The sequence below is a fragment of the Plectropomus leopardus genome, chromosome 16 (genome assembly GCF_026936395.1).
Source record: "Plectropomus leopardus strain MGB_pleo_1.0 chromosome 16, ASM2693639v1, whole genome shotgun sequence".
NCBI classification, from domain to species: Eukaryota; Metazoa; Chordata; class Actinopteri; order Perciformes; family Serranidae; genus Plectropomus; species Plectropomus leopardus.
In genome coordinates this window covers 17,981,147-18,005,120 of record NC_142191.1, presented here as the reverse complement: position 1 = coordinate 18,005,120, position 23,974 = coordinate 17,981,147, and the positions used below count along the sequence as shown (strand labels likewise).

At 38.3% G+C, this 23,974-nt stretch overlaps 1 protein-coding gene across 9 annotated transcripts in view; it reads left to right on the top strand.

Moving 5' to 3' along the window:
* gphnb (gephyrin b) overlaps nucleotides 1-22,331 on the top strand; it is a 129,228-nt gene extending 106,897 nt beyond the window's left edge. For 5 of the 9 annotated variants that reach the window (XM_088089246.1, XM_088089244.1, XM_088089247.1 and 2 more), the window contains 14 exons: nucleotides 85-127; nucleotides 1,675-1,812; nucleotides 5,379-5,471; nucleotides 9,974-10,029; nucleotides 10,713-10,832; nucleotides 11,554-11,612; nucleotides 12,399-12,552; nucleotides 15,213-15,334; nucleotides 15,572-15,659; nucleotides 15,969-16,042; nucleotides 16,897-16,964; nucleotides 17,089-17,192; nucleotides 19,706-19,802; nucleotides 21,008-22,331. In XM_088089246.1, coding sequence (XP_087945372.1) covers nucleotides 85-127; nucleotides 1,675-1,812; nucleotides 5,379-5,471; nucleotides 9,974-10,029; nucleotides 10,713-10,832; nucleotides 11,554-11,612; nucleotides 12,399-12,552; nucleotides 15,213-15,334; nucleotides 15,572-15,659; nucleotides 15,969-16,042; nucleotides 16,897-16,964; nucleotides 17,089-17,192; nucleotides 19,706-19,802; nucleotides 21,008-21,141 — 1,350 coding nt within the window. In that variant the 3' untranslated portion in view covers nucleotides 21,142-22,331. The remainder of the gene's footprint in view (nucleotides 1-84; nucleotides 128-1,674; nucleotides 1,813-5,378; nucleotides 5,472-9,973; nucleotides 10,030-10,712; nucleotides 10,833-11,553; nucleotides 11,613-12,398; nucleotides 12,553-15,212; nucleotides 15,335-15,571; nucleotides 15,660-15,968; nucleotides 16,043-16,896; nucleotides 16,965-17,088; nucleotides 17,193-19,705; nucleotides 19,803-21,007) is intronic. The other 4 variants (XM_088089250.1, XM_088089248.1, XM_088089243.1 and 1 more) reach the window with 3 other exon arrangements.
* Nucleotides 22,332-23,974: the final 1,643 nt, after the last annotated feature.

Sequence of the window (23,974 nt, the reverse complement as noted above, 5' to 3'; positions counted from 1 at the left end):
TTTATCTCAAATTACCACTACCTCTGCTCTCTCTTTCCTTTTTGCCCTTTGTCTTTCTCTCCCAATCGCCCTCTCCATCCCCAGGTGCAGTCACGATGCAGCAGCAAAGAAAATATCCTAAGATCAAGTGAGTAGCAAGTTTCCAATTCAAAAGTGCCCTCTCTTTTCTGTGTGTCATATACTGTATCTATGTGCTCTCAAACATAAATAGATTTTAAATGTGCATGCGATGTGACAGTGCGAGTGTGTTTGGCTGTGTGTGGCTGCTGTGTTGCACGCTTCTGTGTGTGCGTGGTGTTTTTTTTGTTTGTTTTTTTTTGCCAGAGGTTGTTAAGCCTCATGTTAAGCATCAGAATATGCTGTGGAAGCGTAAGTGTATGTTTAAAGGAGAGAAATTGGGTCATGGGAAATCAAAGCACAGCGCCTATTCTTCGCTGTGAGGCAGAAAGGCAGAGGGAGAGCGAGGCAGAGAGAGATAAAGAGAGGAGGAGAGAGAGAGCAGATTACATATTAGTTACACCTTGCTTTGTTCCTTTTACCTTTGGAATTATTAGAGAAGTATTATTAGACCAACATGGCTGCTATCAAGCACTTCTATCATCCAGCTGGATTCCACAGCGCCTGCAAACAAACAGGACTATTTTTTGCCAATCCCTCCTTATGCTGTTTGAACTGTGCACATATAAATGCACATGCACTGAAATTGACTGAAATTAATCCAGTTATCTTGGTGACAGTGGTGTGGAAACACATTAGATTACATATTTTTATTTATATAATTGTAGTTTTGCAGGTGTGCATCCTGAGTTTTGGACCTTCATTGCTACAGATGCAGTGTGCTTAGATCAGTTTGAATTTCTCAGTAGATTTTTTTTGTTCTTTAGGGTTTTTTTGTGGCTCTTTGACCAAAAAAAAAAAAATTCTTAAAATACAGTTTTTGTCTCAAGAGAAAGTTGAGTGGTGCAGTTCCTCGTTCTTTGGAGCCACAAAGATGTCTCTGCTGTCTCAGGAGTGAGTCCCAGCAGATTTCCCTCACTCCCCTCTGTCTTCCTCTCAACTTTCAAACTGTCTAAATAAAGAATTAAAAAATGCTAAAAAGGGTGAAATGGCTTAAATTTCAAGGCGTGGGTCGAGAGCTCGGTCTAAAATCACTCCTTGTTCTCTGCTGAATGCACTTTATTTACATGACGCCAGTTGATGTCTGTGTCTGAAGTCTTTGTGTCAGGCCCTGTCTACATGTATACAGATGTTTTTGATATTTCCCCGCTCTGTCTAATAAAATAATTCTGTCCACACAACCTTCCTTTTACAACAAATGTTTGTCCACACTAGAAAGCAAAAACGACTCCAAACATTTTCTGGTCTTAGCAGTCTTCAGCAGTTGTCACAAAGGGAGCAAACACCTACCAGATGTCTCATCACCATAGATTCACCGCTAGATGCTACTAAATCCTACACACTGGACCTTTACATCTCAATTATAAATATCTGGCTTAAAATCCCAATATATGTCTGTATGCATGTACAGTATAGGCTCTACGCTGTTCATTTAAGTGTTTATTGACTGTGAGTTATTTCAGATTGAGCAACCAAAGTTACACGGCTCCTGTTCTGTGATATAGTTTTATTTTGTGACAACCTCATGACAGTATCTGTGATGTCACGTCTTCCCAGGTCACAGTGCGGTGGACATCACCAAGGTGGCCCGGAGGCACCGCATGTCCCCCTTCCCCCTCACCTCCATGGACAAGGCCTTCATCACTGTGCTGGAGATGACCGCCGTCCTGGGCACCGAGATCATCAACTACAGAGGTGAGGGAAACAGAAACCCTGCAGATCTGGCAGATCTCTCTCACTCCCACTTAAATGTCCTAAATGTGTTCATCTGGCCCCTTGACATCTCCAGTTTACCTTCCCTGTATGTCTGCTGACATCAGCTTGTCAGCGTGCCAGGATGTTGAGGTGTCACACACTTCAGATCGATGTAGCAACACGCGCTCGTTAAGTTCACATGACAGCATTTAAACACTCTCCGTCTACAACTGGACACCTCACTGAATCAGCAGTCGGTGTCTGCATGCTACAGTGTCACTCACACAGATATTCACATGCACACACACACACACACACACGCACACACTTGTTTGGTTACGAGGGACAGTGGCAGCCCCACAGTTTTTTCATAAGGGTGGCCATATGGGGCCTCTGAAAGTCTTGGGGTGTCACACCAAAACCAAAAACCATGACTGAATTTTGGGAATGTGATATAATAATTTGTAATACATAGGCACATTGGAAATTATGACAATATGAAATTTAAGGAATCACATGATATAATTTGGGTTTTTTTGTATTGTACACTTAGCGTTACTGATGTCTGATGTGCATAGATTAATACTGGTACAATCAACCTTTTGAGTTCCACAACAGTCCTGTTTTAATGTGTTATCCATGTGTTATACTGCTCTCCTAAGAAAAGACTATTTTCAATCCAACACTAGGGTTTTTTGTCTCTTAACCTGTTCAGATGCCCCATCCATTTCAGTGGATATAACTCCTCTAGGATGTCTAAGTCTATGATTAGTCTCAGTGCAGAGATGTATTTGATGCATGCATCATAGTAGTTGTATTTTGTTTTATGAGTAAGCATGCCTAAACAGACATGAAAACACAGATACAAACATACACAGAGAAGTTAGTGTAGCACCCGTGGGTCTAGTCACCCTTCTGGCAGAGTGGCCTCAGCGCCAGCGGAGGGTGACACAGAGCCAGGCTGAGGGCCAGAGGGGGAAACGCACCCACTTGAATTCATCTGTAAAGACAGGGCAGTGAGGATTGGGGGCAATAACACCCTGCGGCGCACATGACATCTCGATCAATGGTGGTAGAAAGAACGCTCTCTCTTTTCCCAGGTGTAAAGTGATGTTTCATGTTCTTGGAGAGGGGAGGGCGCTGCAGGATTTGCAGGAGCACAGCCGGGAGGAGGACAGCAGGGTGAGGAAGAGAGGAAGATGGGATATGAGGGATGAAATATTTAGAGAGACAACAGCTGGAGCAGCTCCCCTTGCAGGATTTAGATTGTGTGTGTGTGTGTGTGTGTGTGTGTGTGTGTGTGTGTGTGTGTGTGTGTGTGTGTGTGTGTGTGTGTATGAAGTGTGCTCCGTGTCAAAGTGTGTTGATGGATTATTATGCTGCATTTGCATATGAGGGGGAAATTATAAGGATCTATCTCCCATTTTATCATCATAATGGTGTAACACACACATTGATGAGCACTGACTGCCACTCTTTCCTTACTGATGTATTTTTGAGAAAGTTTTTTTTTTTTTTTTAGCCAAGATTAGGACTGTTAAGTTCTAAACAGTGCAATGCTAAAAATTTCAAATCTACTCGTTCAGGAGGTTTTTATCGGGGGGCTGAATAATCCAGTAACAGTTTCCCATTACAAATCAGTGTTTTTCTAACGCTTTTTGGCATGTCAGAAATGGGGCGCTAGCCCAGCACCTGCGTCTGTGCTCATCTTTTTTTTTTCTGATAGCTTAAGATCCAGACGTTCAGGAGTTTTTTACCGGGCACTAAATTATCTGCAGAGGTCTCTTCCAAAACAAACAAACCCTTTGATTTAAATGGATAAAAACACTGAATAAAAAAACAGTTTCATAATTTTCCAATGCTCTCATCAGGGAGGAGCTGCGAACACTTGTGGCTGATGCGAAAAAGCATATTACTTTATTTAGAGCCAGTGTTTTGTTTGTCCAGTGTGGGCTACTGTAGAAACACAGTGGCGCGGCAAGGCAGATTTCTGTAAATGAGGACCCACTTCCTTTGTAGATATAAATGGCTTATTCTAAGGTTGATTCTTATTTTCTGGTGATTATATACTAAAGAAAATACAGTTACGTTATTCCATTTCTGCCAGTATATCCCCTTAAATCCTTCACACTGGACTTTGTCTGTACGCTAAATAAAAAGACAGCACCAGCAGCAGGTTAGCTTAGCACAATGACTGGAAATGAGGAATAAGCATATGTCACAAAATACCCATCCATCTACATGCAAGAATATAAACACAGGTACTGCATATTTTTTTAGTTTTGTATTTACTGACTTCTAAATATCAGATTGTCACAGTGATGTCCCAGTGCCTCCTGATTTAATGACCATTATTTAACCCTTTTAAAACCTGGACCTACTGTACGTGATGTTTGGCAAAGTATCTGATCAAACACAGATTTCAGTTTTAGTAATAAGACATTGCCTCTGTTCTATTTTTATTCGCAACTCGTCTTCAACACATGGTCTTAACAAGCTGTTTGAATATTTGAACAGCAGCTTGGAAAGAGTTGCGGTTGTGAAAATACACCAGAATATCTCAGATGAAATGCTGTCGACTGAAAAAAAAAAAAAAAGATGTAAGGATCGGACCCATCCAACAGACACGTGTGTGTTCTCCTCGACTCAGATACATTATTTCCTGCAGCTTGTTATGGCTGTCAGCTAGTAAGCTGATATGTGTATGCATGTGTGTGGGTGTGTGTACATGCATATTCTTTTTCCCCCTTCAACTCATTGATATCAAAGCATAGATCTTCATATTAACACCCACATAATCATAGCATAAAGGCTCTGAGAAATGCTATATATAGCCGCACAGCAGCTTAAGGTATTTTTAGTGCCAGGATTTTTCTTCTCCTCCCACTCTCCCTCTGTCTTTTTCTGTCTTTCTTTTCTTCCCTCACTCTCTCAGAGCTATTGTCTGCGTGCAGAGTCTCTGCTCTGCCTACACAAATGTTTCCTGAGTGTTTTAAAGTTGTCTGCTGGTGAATAAATTTGGAAAGGGACGTCTTGATTGGGAATGGTAATGGACTTGAGTCATGATGTTTTGTCTACCCATCATTATTATTATTATTATTATTATTATTATGATTTATTTATTTTCATTTTCTAGTGATTTATAATCGCCAAACAGGCTTGAAGTAAACTTTTTGTAATTCTCTTTTATTTGTAAATCTTCTGGCTGCCAAAAAAAGAAAATTAAAATAAAAAAAGAAAGAAAGACATTTGGATAGGGACAGTTGCAGACCTCCACTTGTATGTGAATCAGTGAAGCTGGAATAGAAAAGTGTGTGTGCTGGTCAGGTGGTGACTCATGCAGCGAGATCCTGATGCGTGGTGTCACGCTCTGTCTCTCTTTAAAGCGCACACACATATATACTCACCTCCGGCGCATATGCCTCTCTGTATCTTCATCTGAATCAGATGCACTGTCTGCCTCCCTGTCTCTCTTTCTCTCTCCAGCTGTCGCTCTCTCCCTCCGCCACTCTTTACCCAGTTTCTCCTCCTCTCCTCATACCCATGTTCTTCCTCTTTTTGCACAGATGGGATGGGTCGAGTCCTGGCTCAGGACGTTTATGCCAAAGACAACCTGCCACCCTTCCCTGCCTCTGTCAAGGATGGTTATGCTGTGAGAGGTAAGTACCGTACATAATGGCAGGTGATTTGAAATATGCTCTTCTCCCGTCTGCCTCAGATCAGTTGAATTATTATTTTTTTGGCATCAGAGTCAGATTTTTTGACTCAAGATATATAAGAAAAGTGAGTATGTTAAAAGCTGTTAAACAGTTTAACCCTTTGAAACACATACAAATTGGTTTGACTGGAAAAGGGCAATGACCAAATGTGCAAAAACTGTCACACAAATTGCAAGAAATTAGAAAAGGCGATAAGAAAATTACTGAAAAAAAATAATTTTAAGAAAGAGGGGAGGATTATTAAAAAATTATTTATTTTTAAAACTATTTATATTTAAAACTATGTTCCAGAAAAAATAATAAAATAAAAATAAATTTATTTATTTTTTTTTGCTTTTTTGTGCTTATTTTCAGTTCATTTTCTTATAATTTTTTGTTTTACATTTGTTGCAAATTTTTCAGGGTCAGTACTTATCCTGTGCTGAATTCATTTTTGAAATAATATAAAAAAAGAAATTATATAGTAATGAAAAAGAACAGATGTGGAGGATTAATGGTCATTTCAGAGAACGTATGGCCTTTCAAACGTGTCATGGAAAAGTCATGGAAATTCATGGATAAAAATGAACCCTGTGAAACATTGGCCTATAAAGGTTTTCAGCAGCAATGCAGCTGTTGCAGTCAAAGAAAAAGATCTGCCTAGCCTGCCTGCATGGCGCTGGTGTTAATATTTGATATTTATCCTTAGAAACGCCCGGCTGCTCGGCTGAGAGGCAGTTTCACTTGTATGTAGTCACACTTCTTCCTCTCCATCATCTGTCTTGTTGCAAATTTCCTGCAGCATGGTTTGACGTCATTATTTTGCAATATGCAAACTGTCAGAAAAAAATGGTGGCATTGATAAAAGGAATCGATAATCTCAGAGGCATATGATTACAATGGATCGCACGGTTTGGAAACAGGGACTTCCTTAGAGCAACTTCCCACTGGGAAGCTCCCCAGAAAACTACACACCTTTAGGGGCTTTTTCTCTCTTGTTTGCCTTCATAGCCTTAAGCTGGCTAAAAAGGATTATGATATTTTGCTTTGATGAGTCAAAATCACATCATATTTTGTCCTTTGCATGTATGCTTAGCAAAGCCTGGACTTCACTGTTGGCCCATTTGTCTGTATTTTCTTCCCTTTTTTTTACAAGCTGTTGTTTGTGTTTTGCGTTGTCTGTTGTACAGCATATGATGATGGCTACCCACCACAGAGTCTTGGCTCTTTTCAAGGTTTCTGTCTATTTAAAGGAAGTTTTTCCTTGCCACTGTCGCACAATAAAGGGAAAAAATAGCCTAGACTTACTCTGTATGAAAAGTGTCCTGAGATAACTCTGTTTATGATTTGAAGCTATATAAATAAAAATGTAATTGAATAATTGAAATTGAATTGCCATTTACACATTTAACAGGTTTTTAAAAATGGCATTTTTCAGTACTGGATTGGCTTGTGTGCTTGTTTTTCTTTTTCTTTTCTTTTTTTTCTTTTTACTTTATTGTTCACAAGATCATTTACAAATACATAGGAGCTAACTGGCTTGTGCTGAGAGTAGGCGACCGAGGGCGCTCTGTGACACCATTCTCCAAGTTTAAAGTTAGTATACCATTAGATCGACTTTGAACTGTTATTTTTAAGGTGGAAAAGTTACATAATGCTGCTTTAATTAAGATATTCCTTAAAATCTAATAGTCCAACCCAATTGGGCAAATGTTCTGAAACTTGCAAGAGAACGTAAGAAGGACACAAATTTAGCGAAGGATTTACAAATCACTGGTGCAACCCAATCCAGTTTACCAGATCTTTATATTCTGGATTCAACTTCAGCCTGGCACCTATAGTAAAGTCCACATGACTGTCTGTCCACAAAGTCGCTGTTGTGTTTTCCTCAGAGAAAGTTACTAAACACAGCTAAAGCTGAAGAACTAATCAGGCCAGTGTGTCTTTCCTCCTGTCCAAATGATCCAATTGTCCCAGTTAGAGATGAGGAGGACACTGGAGCAGTGGAGAGCCGCCTCAGGAGACATGTACAGGCTTATTCTGCCAGGCTGAACTGAAGGCTTTGCACTGTGGGACATGGAGGGAGGGGACTGTCCTCCATAGCTGCCAGGAAGAGAAGAGAGGCGAGAGATATGGGGTTTACCTTTGCTCAGAGGGATGGGTTTCATTCATACAGCTGCACTAACTCGTTAACCATTTGATACCTGAGCAAATAAGCTTTTATGTGTGTGTGTGTGTGTCTGTAACATATTTACATATAAAAACATATACATACATATTTTAAATATAAAGTTATAAGAATTTTAAATGTAGTTTTCTAGACATTTCTGATGAGATGTTTTGATGATTTCTAAGTTACTCATTATGTTTTTCTCCATGTTTTCAAAAGATATCAAACCAGGTTTCAGAGGTTTAAATGTTTTTGAAAGGCATCTGAATGCAGAACAGGGTAACTGATGTCCATCCAGGTGTTAAAAGGTTAAAGGTTTTCTTGGTTAAATCCGGTCATAGTGTTTTTTGGTCCCGAAATTGTTGGCTGGGCGTCCTGGAAAGCATTGAGGGCCCTGTTAACCTGGTGAGCAGGGTGGCAGCTTGCTGGCTCCAGGCAGCTCAAAAAGTCTTGCATGTAACATCTGCTGTTGGCTGTCGCTGATGGAGGAGGAGGAGCAGAACACCACAGGTCTCTCTGGATTTTATGCATCTGTCCTCAGGGCCCGGCGTGTGCCGAGGCATACAAGTGCAGATTTCAGAGATTTCAGTGCTGAGACTGTGGGTCTGGAAGGAGCCAGTGATCTTTGGCTTTCTCCAGAGCACAGTGTGTGTTTTTGCTCTATAATCAACCTGCAGTCCTCCAAAAACTGAAGAAATTAGTTGTGGTTAAGCGGATGGATCTGAGGTTGGAAATGGTGAAAACCATTGGGTCTATTTTTCAAAAACTAGAAAAGCTGTCCTGTTTTTACTTAACAACAGATGTTTGTTGTCACCCAGTGGAATTTTTAAAGTGTTTCACAAGTAAAAGAGTGGCAGACTTTTTCTTTAATAACCAGTTAGGAAGCATTTAATCCTTTAGTGGAGATTACATGTTAAACCATGAAATTAAAGTCACAAAGTTTTCCACTCACCAAGGACATTTTGCAATGTCGAAGGCTGTTTTAAAGTTTGAATTGTGTTTCGAGTTTCTCCGGCCAGCCACCAGGGCAAAATGACTGAGGCGGGCTGTTAATTATGATGAGGGGGCATTGTTTTTCTCATAAAATAAAATAAATTTACAACATAAGAATGAAAGCCATTTTAAATTCAAATAATGCATTTGATAATCAGTAGACTCAAGCAGAGCGAACATTTTTGTTAACTAATGAATGATACTGTGTCCAATCAAAACAGGTGTTTTCGTCTACTTCATGTCCCTGTCGTTTCCCTTCTGTCTCGCTAAAACCACGAAAAGCAAGCAACAAACTAAGTGATGTACTCCATCGTTTATCCATCTTCTCCCTCAGTTTCAGTACTACAGACAGCATCACACCTACACACACACCAACAGCTTCTACACACACATCAGCTCACACAGGCAGATGCTTCCTGGACGATTATTTTGTTGTTTTTGTGAGGTTTCCATAGATACATTAAGCTTAAACCAGGGGGTGTCCAAACTTTTTTGAATGGGGGTCAGATTAAATAATGTGAAAATACTTAGGAGCCAGCTGCTTCTCACTTCATGTGGGTTATTTGGGTAAAAAAAACTGTTTGAACTTTCAGTAAAAAAGAAATAGCTACGTTTTTTTCTGTACTGGCAAGACTTTGGCAACACAATATCTACCATGTCACACGTTACGATTATATATATCGGGATATACTGCAATACTGTAGGCAAGCGATATATTGTTATATTATTTCAATCTAATTTTAAGGAAAATTATCATGAAGACCTCTCAACCTTTTGCATAAAATTGAATACATTTTGTAAATAAATTTGAAGCAAACTAGGAATAATAATGTTAGGTTGTCATATGACTGAAGACAGATTACAGCACTGCTGTCCGGTAGTCGGGGGTTTAAACTGTATTGATTAAAAAAAAACTATTATAACTATTATAATAACTATTAAAATATAAAAACGTGTCCAGATATCTGTTTACAAAGATTATTTGGTTGAAAGTGATGGTTTCTGTTCACCTCAGGGTGGAGGCCAAGATTTAAAAAGAAGTGCAGAAGTGGAGGTTACTGTGATCTGTGAGGTCTGCTCATGTTGAAAGAAACGTCTGTTTTTTGAGATGTTTAATTAAAGAACATAAAATGTCAGTGTTTCTCTTTCCTTCTCTTCCTGTTTGTTCATTCTGTAGCCCACTGAAATAAAATGACTCAACTAAATGACACACTCCTACACACACACACACACACACACACACACACACACACACTCAACTGCAAACCTGTAATGCTATTAAATCTTTCTTTTATTTCAGCGGCTGACGGCCCAGGCGATCGCTTCATCATTGGAGAGTCACAAGCTGGAGAGCAGGTCTGCGCCCACATCAACACTTTGGACACACATGCTTTCTCATGCTCACGAAAACACACACACACACACACACACATACACACACATATTAACAGTCACTGTCACGCAAACACCCACACAACCTGTATATGAAAATAAAGTACTTCACTTTTGTCCTTCACCTCACACCTTGACCAGCTGTAATTGCACACCAGTGTGTTCCCTTAGCAGGTGATGAAAAGCCCTTCGCCCCAGAGCAGGGCTCGAAAGTCAAAGTGCTGCCAAACTATAAAACAGAGTAGACCTCTGAGACAGGAGTAGGCGACAGAGATTCATTGACTACCTCGACCTCTCTCATCTTGAACTAAATCAGCACACATGTAAATACATACTCTGGTCGTGCCCCCATTTTTTTTTTTTACATGTAGTTTTTTGTATTTTTATTTTAATTTGATCACTGTTTTGGCTCAGAGCTGTCTTCAGTTTGTGAGATGCTTCCAGGGAAACATGGAAAAGAGTTTGTAAGTTACTTCAGTAGTATGCAATCTATCATTTCACTTTATTCTATTTTACTTAAGACCCTAGGGCGAAATGAGCCACCATATAAAAAGGCTTTGATTGGAAAATTTTGATTGGACAAAATATATGATTAAAGTTAGAGGAAATGTTAAAGTTAACACATTTTACTCTGTGTCTCTGTGCAGCCCACCCACACGGTGATGCCTGGCCAGGTGATGAGGGTGACGACGGGGGCCCCTATCCCATGCGGGGCCGACGCTGTAGTGCAGGTCGAAGACACTGAGCTGCTCCGCGAGTCCGAAGACGTAAGTCTGACTTCTGGTCTTTTACCCAATGAACAGCCAGGAAGATGTCGGAATCAGGATAGTATTCGGGAGGCACGATGATATCAGCCCGTCATCGGTATCGACAGATATTGGCTTTAAAATTAAAAATCATAATCAGCCAACATGCTTATTTCTGCACATATTACCACTGTTTTTTTTTTTTTATAGTGACAAAGTGAACATTTAAAAAAAGCAACTCTAAGTTGAGCATTTTTCTTTTTTTGCACAGTGAATGAATATTACATACATTGAAAAGCATTGTATTTTATGTCTCCATCTGCTGGTGGGCCATCACGATAAGAGTATGCATAATATGATCTTAATTCCACTACAAAGAGGACTTGATGATCACTAAAATGAGGTGGAGGAAAAAGTGTGTATATCGATGTTGGTGTTGGTTATTGGCCAAATGAGTGGTTACATGTAGGCATATTGGATATCGGCAAAAAATCCATTGTGTGCTTCTCTTGTTTGTAGCTAATCAGACTTTAACCTGTGAATGAGATCTTCTGACTCACAGTTACCTTTATAGTTTCTACAAATACCAAAGCAACTGAAATGGTGTGTGGTTGATTGAAATGTCACTAAGAAAAAGTTTTGCCCAGAGATGAACAGAATACACAATGCATTTTGGTCCAGCACAGTCCAAGAAAAACTATCGGTTCACTCTGATGGATCTGACAGTTTGTGTGTCTTTCAGGGCACAGAGGAGCTGGAGGTACGAATCCTAGTACAGGCTCGTCCAGGACAGGATATCAGGTCAGTGTATTGTTGTTTGTTAGCGATGAAAAGAATACTTCAGCCACAAAATGATAATTTGTGTATCAGTTACTTACCCACTGTTACGTTGAATTTGATGGTGATTGAGGAATCAAAAAATTGAGAAAGAGCTTGATGAATTAAGTCAATGAGAATCACGTTTAACAACACAAAACTGTATCAAAAATATCAGTTTACAAATTCTCACCCTGCAGTATAATCCATATCTAATTTATTCAGTCATGTGCTCAGTACTTCCTAAATATATGTTTGCTGAAACATTACTATTTACAATATTTTTACGTTAACAGCCTCATGCATGGACAAGAAGCGGCCTAAGCAAGCTTGTGCGTTTGAACTCTGCTCAATGAAATGCACAGGCAGAGATCAAATAGGCCTGCTGCTCATATTCAAGTGTTTTGAATAATAAAGTTTTAGCAAAAATGCATGTACTGAGCATACGACTGGATATCTGAGACTTACCCTGCACGAGTTGTGTAGGAGTTTACAAACAGATGTTTTAATATAGTTTTGATGTTGTTGAATGCGGCACCTGTTTACTTCATTTCACAGTGAAAGTTTGTCTTTTTTTTTTTATTATTATTTAACACGGAGACATGAAAATAACAAAGTTTCTTAAATGAATATAACGGATGGATGAAAAGAAATTGTCAGTTCATGGGTGAAGTGTTTCATTTAGAGGCTAAAACCAGAATAACTTTTTTTTTAGCAAATACCTGAGATTTTCTTTTCTTCTTAACCATCATCTCTGCTGTCCTAACATAGGCCCATTGGTCATGACATTAAGCGTGGGGAGTGTGTGCTTGCAAAGGGCACTCACATGGGCCCGTCTGAGATTGGTCTCTTGGCCACTGTGGGAGTCACAGAGGTGGAGGTCCAGAAATTCCCTGTGGTGGCCGTCATGTCCACAGGAAATGAGGTAAGAGGTTCAGAAAAACCTGCATTTTCATTAATCAGAACGCTTTATTTTCATTTGGGAAATTGAGCACTCAGTCTCTGCTGTATCTGTATTTGCCAAAAAGGTTCAGCCTCAGCTGCTAAAGGTAACAACAATGCACCATCTTCTCTGACAGCATACCTCGTTCATATTTATGCACAATCAACATTATTTGCTTTGACTGCGGACACCAGAACAACATTCAGAGCTGAATGTGCACTCGGCTGTTTCATGTGTGCTTTCAGTTGTGAAAAATGTGTTTAGATGTGACCAGGTGGTTTCTTTTAAACACTGGGATCATATTTGTGCATTTTCTGTGTGACTGGTGTGCAGTTTAAATTTCATGGGTTGTGTAACCTTCATGGAGATCTTTAGCAGACTCGAAATACCATAACTTCATGTTCTCAGCACTGTGCAGATACGTCTGAATTGTGTAAATCAGCCATGAGTCACCTCCTCCATGGCCACGTTTCAAATCTATGAAGTGGTGTATTGTCCTCATCTCCCCTCGTTTGAGCAAGTCTGATGAAACAGAGAATTTGTTTTCTCATTTTTACACACTCTGCCTGCAGCAATGTTAATTTGAACATCCTGATTTTGGTAGATTCTTTGTGCTGCACTTTTTTAGAGACCCAGATCATATGAAAAACTGAAATCAATCAAAGCAGAACTAGTGTTTACAACTGAAAGTATACAGTATGTTTTCCCACAAACCCACGATGAACTTGGTGAATTGGATGCATGTTCATTTGTGGTGTTGCTTTCCTTTAAAATTTGAAGCAGATAGCAGTGCCAGTTGACATTTCCTTATCCTGCAGTGCAGTCGGCAGAATGAAATGTTGGCATTGTACATTCCAGCAAACCATGAATACGTTAGATTTGTACATTTTATAAGTATCATATCAACATTTCTGAAGTGATGTAGTTAGAATTACAATACATGATATGAGTTTCTCATTATGAGGACTAGGGAATGGTTTTTTAAAGAGAGTTTGGGAAATTTCAAGTTGTGACAAAACCGGGTATTTTTTAAAGAGAGGTCAAGATATTTCCAGCCATGTTGTTGCAACAAAACCAAGTATTTTAAACACAAGTTCAGGAAATTTCCAGCCGAGTTTGTGGTGACAAAACCAGGTATTTTTTAAAAAGAGGTTGGGAAATTGTTCTGTTTTTTTTTTTTTTTTAAATGAGCGGTCAGGACAATTTTAGCTATGTTTGTTGTGCCAAAACTGGCTATTATTTCATGAGAGGTCAGGACCACTTCAGCCACTGCATGTGTCAAAGCCAGGTATGTTTTAATGTGAGGTTGGGACATTTCCAGCTGTTTGTTGCAACAAAACTGGCTAATTTTTAATGACAGGTATGGACATGTCTTGCTTTCTTTGTTATGACAAAACCATTTTTTTTAAAAAATAGAGGTCAGGACATTTCCAGTACTGTTTGTTCTGACAAAAACGATTCTTTTTTAAGGACAGTTTGGGACATTCCAATCTGTGTTTTGTGGTGACCAACTGGGTATTTTAAGCCAAAACATGAGGTTTTTCTACCCATAATCAAATGGTTTTATGCATAAGCCTAATCACATGTTAACCACAGCATTGACACAACATAAAATAGAAAATTAAAACAAAAAGACCCAGGAAATTTTAACCTATCCACTACATACGAAATGTACATATGTAACATATCCGTGGTTTCCAGAAATGTACAATGCCAATGTTTTTTCTGGCGATGAGACTGCATCCAGAGGTCAAACAAAAAGTTCAGATTTGAAGTTCAGTGCTAATATGAAAAGGAGGGAGGTCAAAATGTATGGATGAAAATAGAAGACATCATGCTGATGCACATTACACCACACTGCAGTTAGTCATGTATTGACAAGACCTGCAAATAATTAATTTAGCAAGTTGTTGTCTGAAAGGAGAGCTGCAACTAATGATTATTTTCATTATTCATTCCATATTTATAATCTATTGATTCTTTTTTCAGTTAATCGATTAGTCATTTGGTCTATGAAATGTCAAAAAGTAGTAAAAAATGTGCATCACAAGTGCCAGACTGCAAGTTGACGTCTCCAAATTGCTTGTTTTGTCTTACCAACAATTAAAAATCCATTTGAAAAGTCAGAACCAGAGAATGATTGCATTTTCTTTGAACAATTAATCGATTGTCAAAAATCTATAGCAATTAATTTTCTCCTAATCGACTAATCGATTAATTATTTCATCACTATCTAAAAGCCCAAGCAACACCAAATGATCAAACGATCACTTGAAACGTCGGACAGTGTCTTCTCTACTTTGCTCAGTCACGTATAATATTGTATATTTTTAAACAGAATCATATTCCAAGCCGTCACTGTATCGTCCTGTTTTTCAGAACCAACCCATTTGGTACCAAGTGCATGCTAAATATAGTAAGAATATGATAGTAAGCAAAGGATGTTTGCCAACAAGGGTCATAACCTCCTGTCGAGCTGAATAGTTATTTTTATACCCACCAGACTTGCTGCCACCCAAAGAGATGCCAAGAATATTTCCTAAATATCATTCAAACCAAATGCAGTTTTCACTTATACTTACTTTAAAAAAATGGCGATTGAATGTGTCTAAAGATTCGTTTCTCCCCATTTGACATTGTAGCTGCTGAACCCAGAAGACGACCTCCATCCTGGAAAGATCAGGGACAGTAATCGCTCCACCTTGCTGGCCACCATCCAGGAGCACGGCTACCCCACCATCAATCTGGGCATCGTGGGAGACAAGTACACCTTCATTTTTATACCACACCTGTTACATATTCAACATAATGCTCATCATCTTGCTACATTCCAGAACTAGCTCTATATTATCCTTCTCCCTCCATTATTTCCTCTCCTGAGTTTATGTGTTGAAATGTGTGTGTGTGTGTGTGTGTGTGTGTGTGTGTGTGTGTGTGTGTGTGTGTGTGTGGGTGTGGGTGCGTGTGTGTGCGTGTGTGTGTGTTTCTCTGTGCCCCACAGCCCCGATGACCTTCTCAACGCTCTGAATGAAGGCATCAGCCGTGCTGATGTCATCATCACCTCAGGAGGAGTGTCCATGGGAGAGAAGGTACAATGGCAGAGCAAGAAGTGCACACATCTAATCATGGCGTTGTCTTTCACTGACACCTTGTGGTGGATGGGGGAACGTAAACGGACAGAAGTATATACAGTAACAGTGACACAATAACAAAATATATATTCACAAAGTTATTATTTTCATTTTATAATCTAGGTGATTCTATTCATCTCCAGTATCCACATCCAAAAAATATTATAAAACATTACCAGCTGCTGAAGAGCTGATTGTGTATGGTATTTTTCTAAAATGTATTACACTGATGTTCTTGAATGCTTGTCATTTTTATGTCTTTTTCAGGACTACCTTAAGCAGGTGCTGGATATTGACCTTCATGCTCAGATCCATTTTGGTCGTGTTTTCATGAAACCAGGGTAAGACAATAGTTTAAATGTAATCTCATACAACTTTTCACTACACATTTATTAGGTGCTCAACTAAAATAAATTCTTCAGTTTAAATGTCAGTGGCAGGTTGCACAAAACACTTTAAGTTCCCCCCTTAAGTATCACACTAAAGCCTCAGTTTTTTGTCCTTACTTTGGTTGCTAAGGTCTTTTGTGCAATAGTTGAACTAGCTTCAAGGGATTCCTTAACCCTTCAATACCTGAGCAAATTGGCTTGATTTCTTTCAAAAACACCAGAAAAGCCACGTGCAACAGAAAAAAAAATAACCCAAAACTTAGCAAGAAGTTAGTAAAAGGAAAATTACCTGACAATTGGTTTAAAAAAACAACAACATGAAAATGACCTGGAATACAATTTTAATGTAATTATGATAATTACAAAAAATAGCTTTTCTCTATTTTTTTCTTCTTTTTTTCAATAGACATTTTTTCCTAGCCCTTTTTAAAATACTTTTATTATACTATTATATAATACTATTTATTATCCAGCTAATCATTGCCTTTTTCTATGTTTTTAAAAGATATCACACCAATTTGCTCAAGGTTCAAAAGTTTAAATAATGTAAAAGGCATCTGACAGCAGCACAAGTAAAGTAATGTTGCTTTAGGTTTTTAAGTGTGTCAGACTAGGAGAAAAGGAAAATCTTAAATACTGAACATTATAAGTGAACATTATAAGAAAACCTCAAGGAGAAGAATTAAGGGTGTTTTGTGCTATTGAAATAATTTTAATGACTTTAAGGAAAATTTTAGTCCAGGGTGTCCAGTCACTCAACAGTGTAAAACAGGCAAATATACTAAAATGTTGTTTTTCTTTTTCAGTCTCCCAACAACATTTGCCACCTTGGACATGGACGGTGCTCGCAAACTAATCTTTGCCCTCCCAGGTAGTGTGTGAAGTTGAGAGTAAGAGTGATTCACTCCGCTGTTTCTGAAGAGGTGTTACTCATATATTTCTCCCGTTCTTGTCTCCTCTCGCTGTTCTCTCTCTGTCCGTCCGTCCGTCTGTCCTAGGAAACCCCGTGTCCGCTGTTGTCACCTGTAATCTTTTTGTCATCCCTGCCTTGAGGAAGATGCAGGGCATTTTGGACCCTAGGCCCACCATCATCAAAGCGAGGGTAGGATGCACAGGGCAACCAGGGACGCCTGACTCTGGCCGAGACACACAAAGTCAAAGTTCATCATCTGTGGTTACAAGAAGAGTTTGTTTTTCTCTTTAATGACCAGGCACAAGAGATTAAAAAAGGTAGAAAGACCAGTTGTAAAAAGATCCTTTCTCTTCCTATATGTGAACATTTGAATGCAGATGCAACAAACTGCAAGAAACATGAAATGTAAAACACCACAATGATGTTTCCACTGAAGTTACAGGGTGAATCATTGCAGTCCATTGCATCTTAACTCACGATTTAATACTATTTTCATCATCCGCTTGATACATATTTATGACCGCCATGTTTTGCTTTTGACTTGGCGGAGGAAGCAATGGCGGCCCACACTGACCCGAAGGCCTGCTCCCCGCTTATGAATATTCATAACAGCAGAGCAAGTAAAATCATAATAATATCACACATGCTGGAGAGCTGCAGCTTGTGTCCCCAGCTAGCATCATAAAGCGAGAGATCTGGTCCCCTGCCATCATGGGTGCTATCCAGAGAGCCGTGATACATCATTTGCTCTTATAAAGCAGTTAGAAATCAACTCGAATGCATTACTGCCACTTAGTGGTGGGACTGATGGCCTGGAAGCACAGATGTAGCCAGATAATTTCCCTCAGCAGATGGCATCAGACCCAGGTCAAATGGTAATCTGCAAAAGCCTCTACCTTTGCCAATAAAGTTGGAGGAGTTTCCGCTGCTCTCTGTTTGCCTTTTATTAGAGAATATATGAATTTTAAAAATGCACAAAAGTTTCTGGCAGAATTCGGTTGGGCAGATAGCTTTTTACACAAGTTAATTATGTTTTGGTGATGATCCAGATCTGGGATTATTTCCATCAGAAGATTTCCTCTCTTTTTTTCGACGGAAGCTACTCTGCTGCATTCATGTGCTGGAAGGAAAGTTTGATATTCAGGACTTCCCTGATTCTGGCAGAAAATCTGGCAGTGAAGACACATGCTGAACAAACTGAGTCCAAATCTTTGTTGTGATTTCTGGCACAACTTCGCCTACTTCAATGGTGCAATGAGGAGCAAAAAAAAAAGGTCTGAAGAGGCCAAAATTCTTTTTAAAGTCAATGTTGCCCCCAGTGGTACAATTGCAGCCTCTCCTGGTGAAAATATATGGAGGCTGATATTTCAGAATCAGAAATAGTTTGATGATGCCCAGGAGAAAATTGTGGTTCATTACAGTCGCTCTGATACCAAGCATAAAGAATTATATAAGTAGAAATAAGTACCAGCTCAAAGTATGTAAAAATATGAAATAGAAACACAGTGTTAATAAAAACAATTAGCGCTAGTATGTGAATATTTAATAGTTATAAATATGTATAACGTGCTTAGTGTGTAAAGTGTGTAAAAATATAAAACTATGTGCCTCATGTATACAATGTATAAAGCCATTATGTAAAGTTAGAAATAGAACATATGTGTAATATGCAACAATGTACAATATATATAAGTAAAAAGAACACTAAGAAAATATGCAATATATTGAATTTGTGTGACATTTGTGTAATAGCTTTTACGAGGCTGTGCCATGCTTATTGTTTAAGCTTAATGGTATCTTGTGAGACAACCTGAGGCATTCATTGGCACCAACCATGCTAATGCTAGTTTGGCAGAAAGTGACATTAAAATAAAGATTATATCTTGATGCAGAAAAGTGAAAAATCATAAATTTAAAACCCAATTCTTGACATTATGGTCACCTGCAAGTTTTGGGAGAGCTGCACTCTCCTTACAGCCGATCCAGTTGGACTCTGACATGTGTTGGATGTAACCATGTGCATCGTGTTTATATTCTAGCTAAGAAACTTCTTGAGTTGTGTTTTGGTGAGTTTGAGTTCGAGCGACCACAGATGGATACAATCTGAGCTGAGTTTATTTGTTCTTTGAAATGCTGGGAAATACGTTGGAAAGTGTATCCTTCCAGTTGACCCATCATTAATTTGTCACTACTTGTTTTAATACAAGATAATGGAAATATGTTAATCTGTCAATTTTAATTATGGATCGTTACAAATATGCCAAAAGTAACAAGATGTCACACAGTGAGAAAAAAATAAATCATCATCATAAATACAAAGAAAAAAATCTGATGCATCAACATGTGTCAGTAATCGCTTATTATCACATTGTAGCCCTCTGAATGGAAAAAAAGTCATGAGGTGCTTAGAGATTCCCACTCCGAGTCTGCGCGCAACCAAGAAACCTATTAGTAGCTGCCAGAATAGCAGAGTTTGCAACATTAGACAATAACATCAGTGACTGCTTTATAGGAAAGTATCTGAAAGCCAATTTACTGTATGTTTCCACAGTATATATGGGATATCTCCATGCAGTCAATTACACCAATGTTGTTTTTTTAAGTATGACGCTGTCTCTGCAGACAAATATCCGCAATAATCAAGAGGACTTGTTGCCTCCTGAATATCATTCTAATTTTTATTGTATGTTTTTTTTCTCTAGTTGTCTTGTGATGTGAAGTTGGACCCTCGCCCTGAATACCACCGCTGCATTCTGACATGGCATCACCAGGAGCCTCTGCCGTGGGCACAGAGCACAGGTACCACAATCAAAGACAGCATGGAAACATCATTATGTAGGAGTCTGCATGACAGCTACACATCTGAATCAGGCTCTATCTGTTCACTGCTTGGTGGCATAAGTTGTTTATTAATGGCTTTCTGTCAGTCATAGAATCTAAGGTATTAAAAAAATAAAAAATGTTTTAGCTTGATACAAGAAGGTTGAGATACACTTTTTCACATCTGTAACTCCATTAAATAGTCAAAATAAACATTCAGTGAAGTGCAGTTACTTTATGTAAACATGCACCTCACATTCTTTCCATGCAAATATACGGTGCATCTCCGACACTTCGCAACTCACACAAAAACAATCTAGAGTGATAAAAATAGCATAGCAATTAGGAAATCAGTGTAATTTTGATTTTGGTGTGAGCTGTCCCTTTAACTGAGGGTATAATGGCAGTGCAGCTTTAGAGGGTCTTCATCAGACAATAATAAGTAGTAAACGTTATTCCATACCACAACCACCTCCCTTCATTTACTGATTGACAATGATTAGACCACAAGGCATCTGTGGTATTTTAACATTTGACAAGGAAAAATATGACTAACTAATAGGTCAAATTGCAAAACTTAATAGAATTTGTGACTATTTCAATCATTTTGATGGGATGAAACTATGGCTGGATATTGGTGCTCAATAAGTTAAAGGCCAAAATAACACTGTACAAAGTAGTATCTAAACTTCTCCAGTCAAACGATACCTGCATTCAAACCCTTTTGTACTTTAATCTAGAATATATATATATATATATATATATATATATATATATATATATATATATATATATATATATATATATGTGTGTGTGTGTGTATATATATATTTGCATGGTTTTTCTCAATGCCAATCATTGCAATGTGTGATTGGTCCACTGCAGTGTGTGATGTGATGAAGTTTCAGCGTTCAAAAGTATGGATACAGTACACACATCTGTACCATCTGGTTGCATTATACACAACTTAATGCTTCCATTCACATGATCGGTTTCAAATGCAGTAGTTAAAAAGGTATCAAATGAAGTATTCTATAAATATTAGTACTTTAAAGGTACTTGTATTGTACTGCTACTGTGATATTTTAAATGATACCCATCCCGAGATGAAACACAAAGATACAAGTTTCCAGTTTCTTTTGTCAGATTCTGATTTAAAGTCTGTTGTCGTGTTCCTGCTGCAGGGAACCAGGTGAGCAGCAGGCTGATGAGCATGCGCAGTGCTAACGGGCTCCTGATGCTACCTCCGAAAACAGAGCAATACGTGGAGCTGCACAAGGGCGAGGTGGTCGACGTCATGGTCATCGGCCGGCTATGATGTCACCACTGAGGGACGGAGCGTCGGCGTCATATAGCGAGGGTTGGAATGGGTGGTTCACGGTGCATGTCCACATATCATTGACTATTCTGTAATATGCAACGGCACAGCTAGTTTTTATTGATTTGGATAACGTTGAGGTATAGTCAACATCTTGATCACAAACTAGATACATATGAAAAAATTAATTTAAAAAGATTATAGTATTTCAAACAAAGAAAATATAACTTTTAATGAAAAAATCTAATTATAAAAAGAGATTTATTCTGTAATATATTATTATGATTATTCTTATTATTATTATCATTATTCTTCTTATTATCATTATTATATTAAGGCAACTTCGTTCCTTTCATTGCAATTGCTTTGTGTGTTCAATGCTAGACCTTATCTATAGCAGTAGCATTTTAATAGACAGCTGTAGGTGCCTGCCAGGACAAAAAAAAAAAGAAAATTATTATTTTCTCATCTTTAGTGGAAAAAAATAATCTGTTTTTTGAAAATGAAGAAAACATTGAGGAAGACTCCAGATTTCCCACGGTGCTCAGCTAAAAGGAAGAGGGGGCACATCAAGACCACTTCCTCTTTTGAGCGCCCATCAAGGTGACACTTCTGTTTTTCTCTCATTAGTATGCATCATAATGGCTTCACAAAGAGCTTTGCTTGTTGTTTATCTTGTGAGTCTTGTTTATGTGCGCAGTGCCAAATGCCTGGGCAGGGAAGAGGTGATGTTGGGACGGGGAGGTGGGGGGGCGTACCCCAGTCTGCCCAGACCCTGAAGCTTCCTTATATTCACGGTGACCGGGTGTAAACTCTGCCCCAAACCCCCCCAGGGGCGAGCTTAACCTGGGAAAAATAATCTTTTATTTGATCAATTATTTAAGAATAAAAAAAGAAAGAAAAGAAACAGCTTCTTTAAGTGCTGACAGCCTTTTTAACCAACTTCACAAAAAATGTACAGAAAAAATAAGAACCATATTGTACAGATATATGTGACCAGCACTCCTAAGGAAATTATTAAGCAATGAGGAGACATTGAACAACGCTGTACTATAACATTTTCTGTAATGATATGAAACTGATGAAAGAGACAAAGATAATAAAAATCCTTGATCATTATGTAAAAAAAAAGTTCTTGTTGGGTTTCCTTTTTTAATAAAATATATCTAAAGAAAAAATAGTGATTTTCTTCTTTGGTACTCAGAATTTGGCAGGTGGTAGCCTGAAGGTCAGAGAGGTGCATGAACTTTAAATGAATCAGTGATGGTCTTACCTCCCTTATCAGCCTTTATTGAGGTCCATGAACAAAGTAGCAAAAGTGTGTACTTTAGTTGCCTGACTCGGACTCGAGTCAGATTTGACAAAAAGACACATCTGATAGCTTGAGACTTGATATACCAGATTTATAGGGTGTTTTTTTAAGTTCCTGTAGTGTTTATAATTATTATTAGTAGTCGTAGTAGTAGTTTTCTTTTTCTACAATTTTGAGTTTTTGGGGTGGTTTAGTTATTTAGATTTTTTCTGCATTTGATACTTTTAACGTTTAATACTTAAAGTACTTCTTAGTGACTGTACTTACTTTTGCTGAAATAAGATTTTCAATGCAGGACTTCAACCCTTAACACAGTATTTTTACAATGTGGTATTATTACTTTTTAATGAAGTAAAAGATCTGAATATCTCTTTCACTACTGATTTTAATACTTTTATCCACTGCTGTTTCTCAGATAAACTGAATAAAAACATCTGCATTAAAATGAAGTACTGCGAACAAAAGGGGCTTTTAACCGTCCCACTCTCTCCAGGAAGGGAGGTATTTAAGAATCGGGAACTGGCAGGAGAGAGCCTAATGAGGAAAAGAGGTTAAGTACAGAGGTTTCAGAAAGGATTAACCTATTAGAAAATACAGCAGGAAAAAGGCAGCTTCAGGCTTCAGTGTAGATATTTCTTAGGCTGCATGAGATTAGACACTTTCTGTTCTGCTTGGCAAGGTGAAATGACAGAAGATCCCATTAGTTGGTGATGATTAATCGTGCTGTGACAAGGACTTAGTTAAGTTAATCTATGAGAATGGGTGTGAAATATTGGGGATGTAAGGGGATCAGTGGGAAGATGACTGTAGAATAAATCAGTATTTTCTCCATACCCTCAAGTGCTATAAGTGTATGTTTGTTTGTTAGAGGATACACTGACTAGATTAGAGGTTTACCAACACTGTAAAATCTGACCAGTTGATTTTACTTTTAACAAATACTAAAAAATCTAGGGAACCAACTGCCTCAAAAAAAGTAAATATAATTATCAGTCTGAATGCATGTTAAATCAACATCTAACTGATAAATTTATATAAAAGTTAATATATTTTCTCTTATATTTACTGAATTTGTGAAGTGAATGAAATGTTTTTGTCTCCAGCATTCCCACTGTATGCATTGGCAAGAAGATGAGAAGAAATTTGTTCTGAGTTAGCAGTTAAGTGAATCCGAGAGACAAACAAGAACTGCAGTTTTTTGCTTTTTTTAAAATGAAAATGGCAGTGGTAATGGTGGTCCTTTTGTCGATATGTTTTTCTATTGATAGGTAGGCTTTTCAGCATATTCAACCAGCTTTTCATTCCACAGGTTTTACATTCAAGTCAGTGCATTCAGTGGGTTGTTTTATCATTAGGATTTGTAAATGTATTGTGACAATATACAACAATGTGCTGCTGAGATTTTTTTTTAAAGTACTTTAAATACTTACATATTTTAAGTATTTATAGTTTTTTAGCTGAAATAAAGATTTGACTCAGCAACTTTTACTTGTACCTAGTATCTATCCATACCTTGACTCA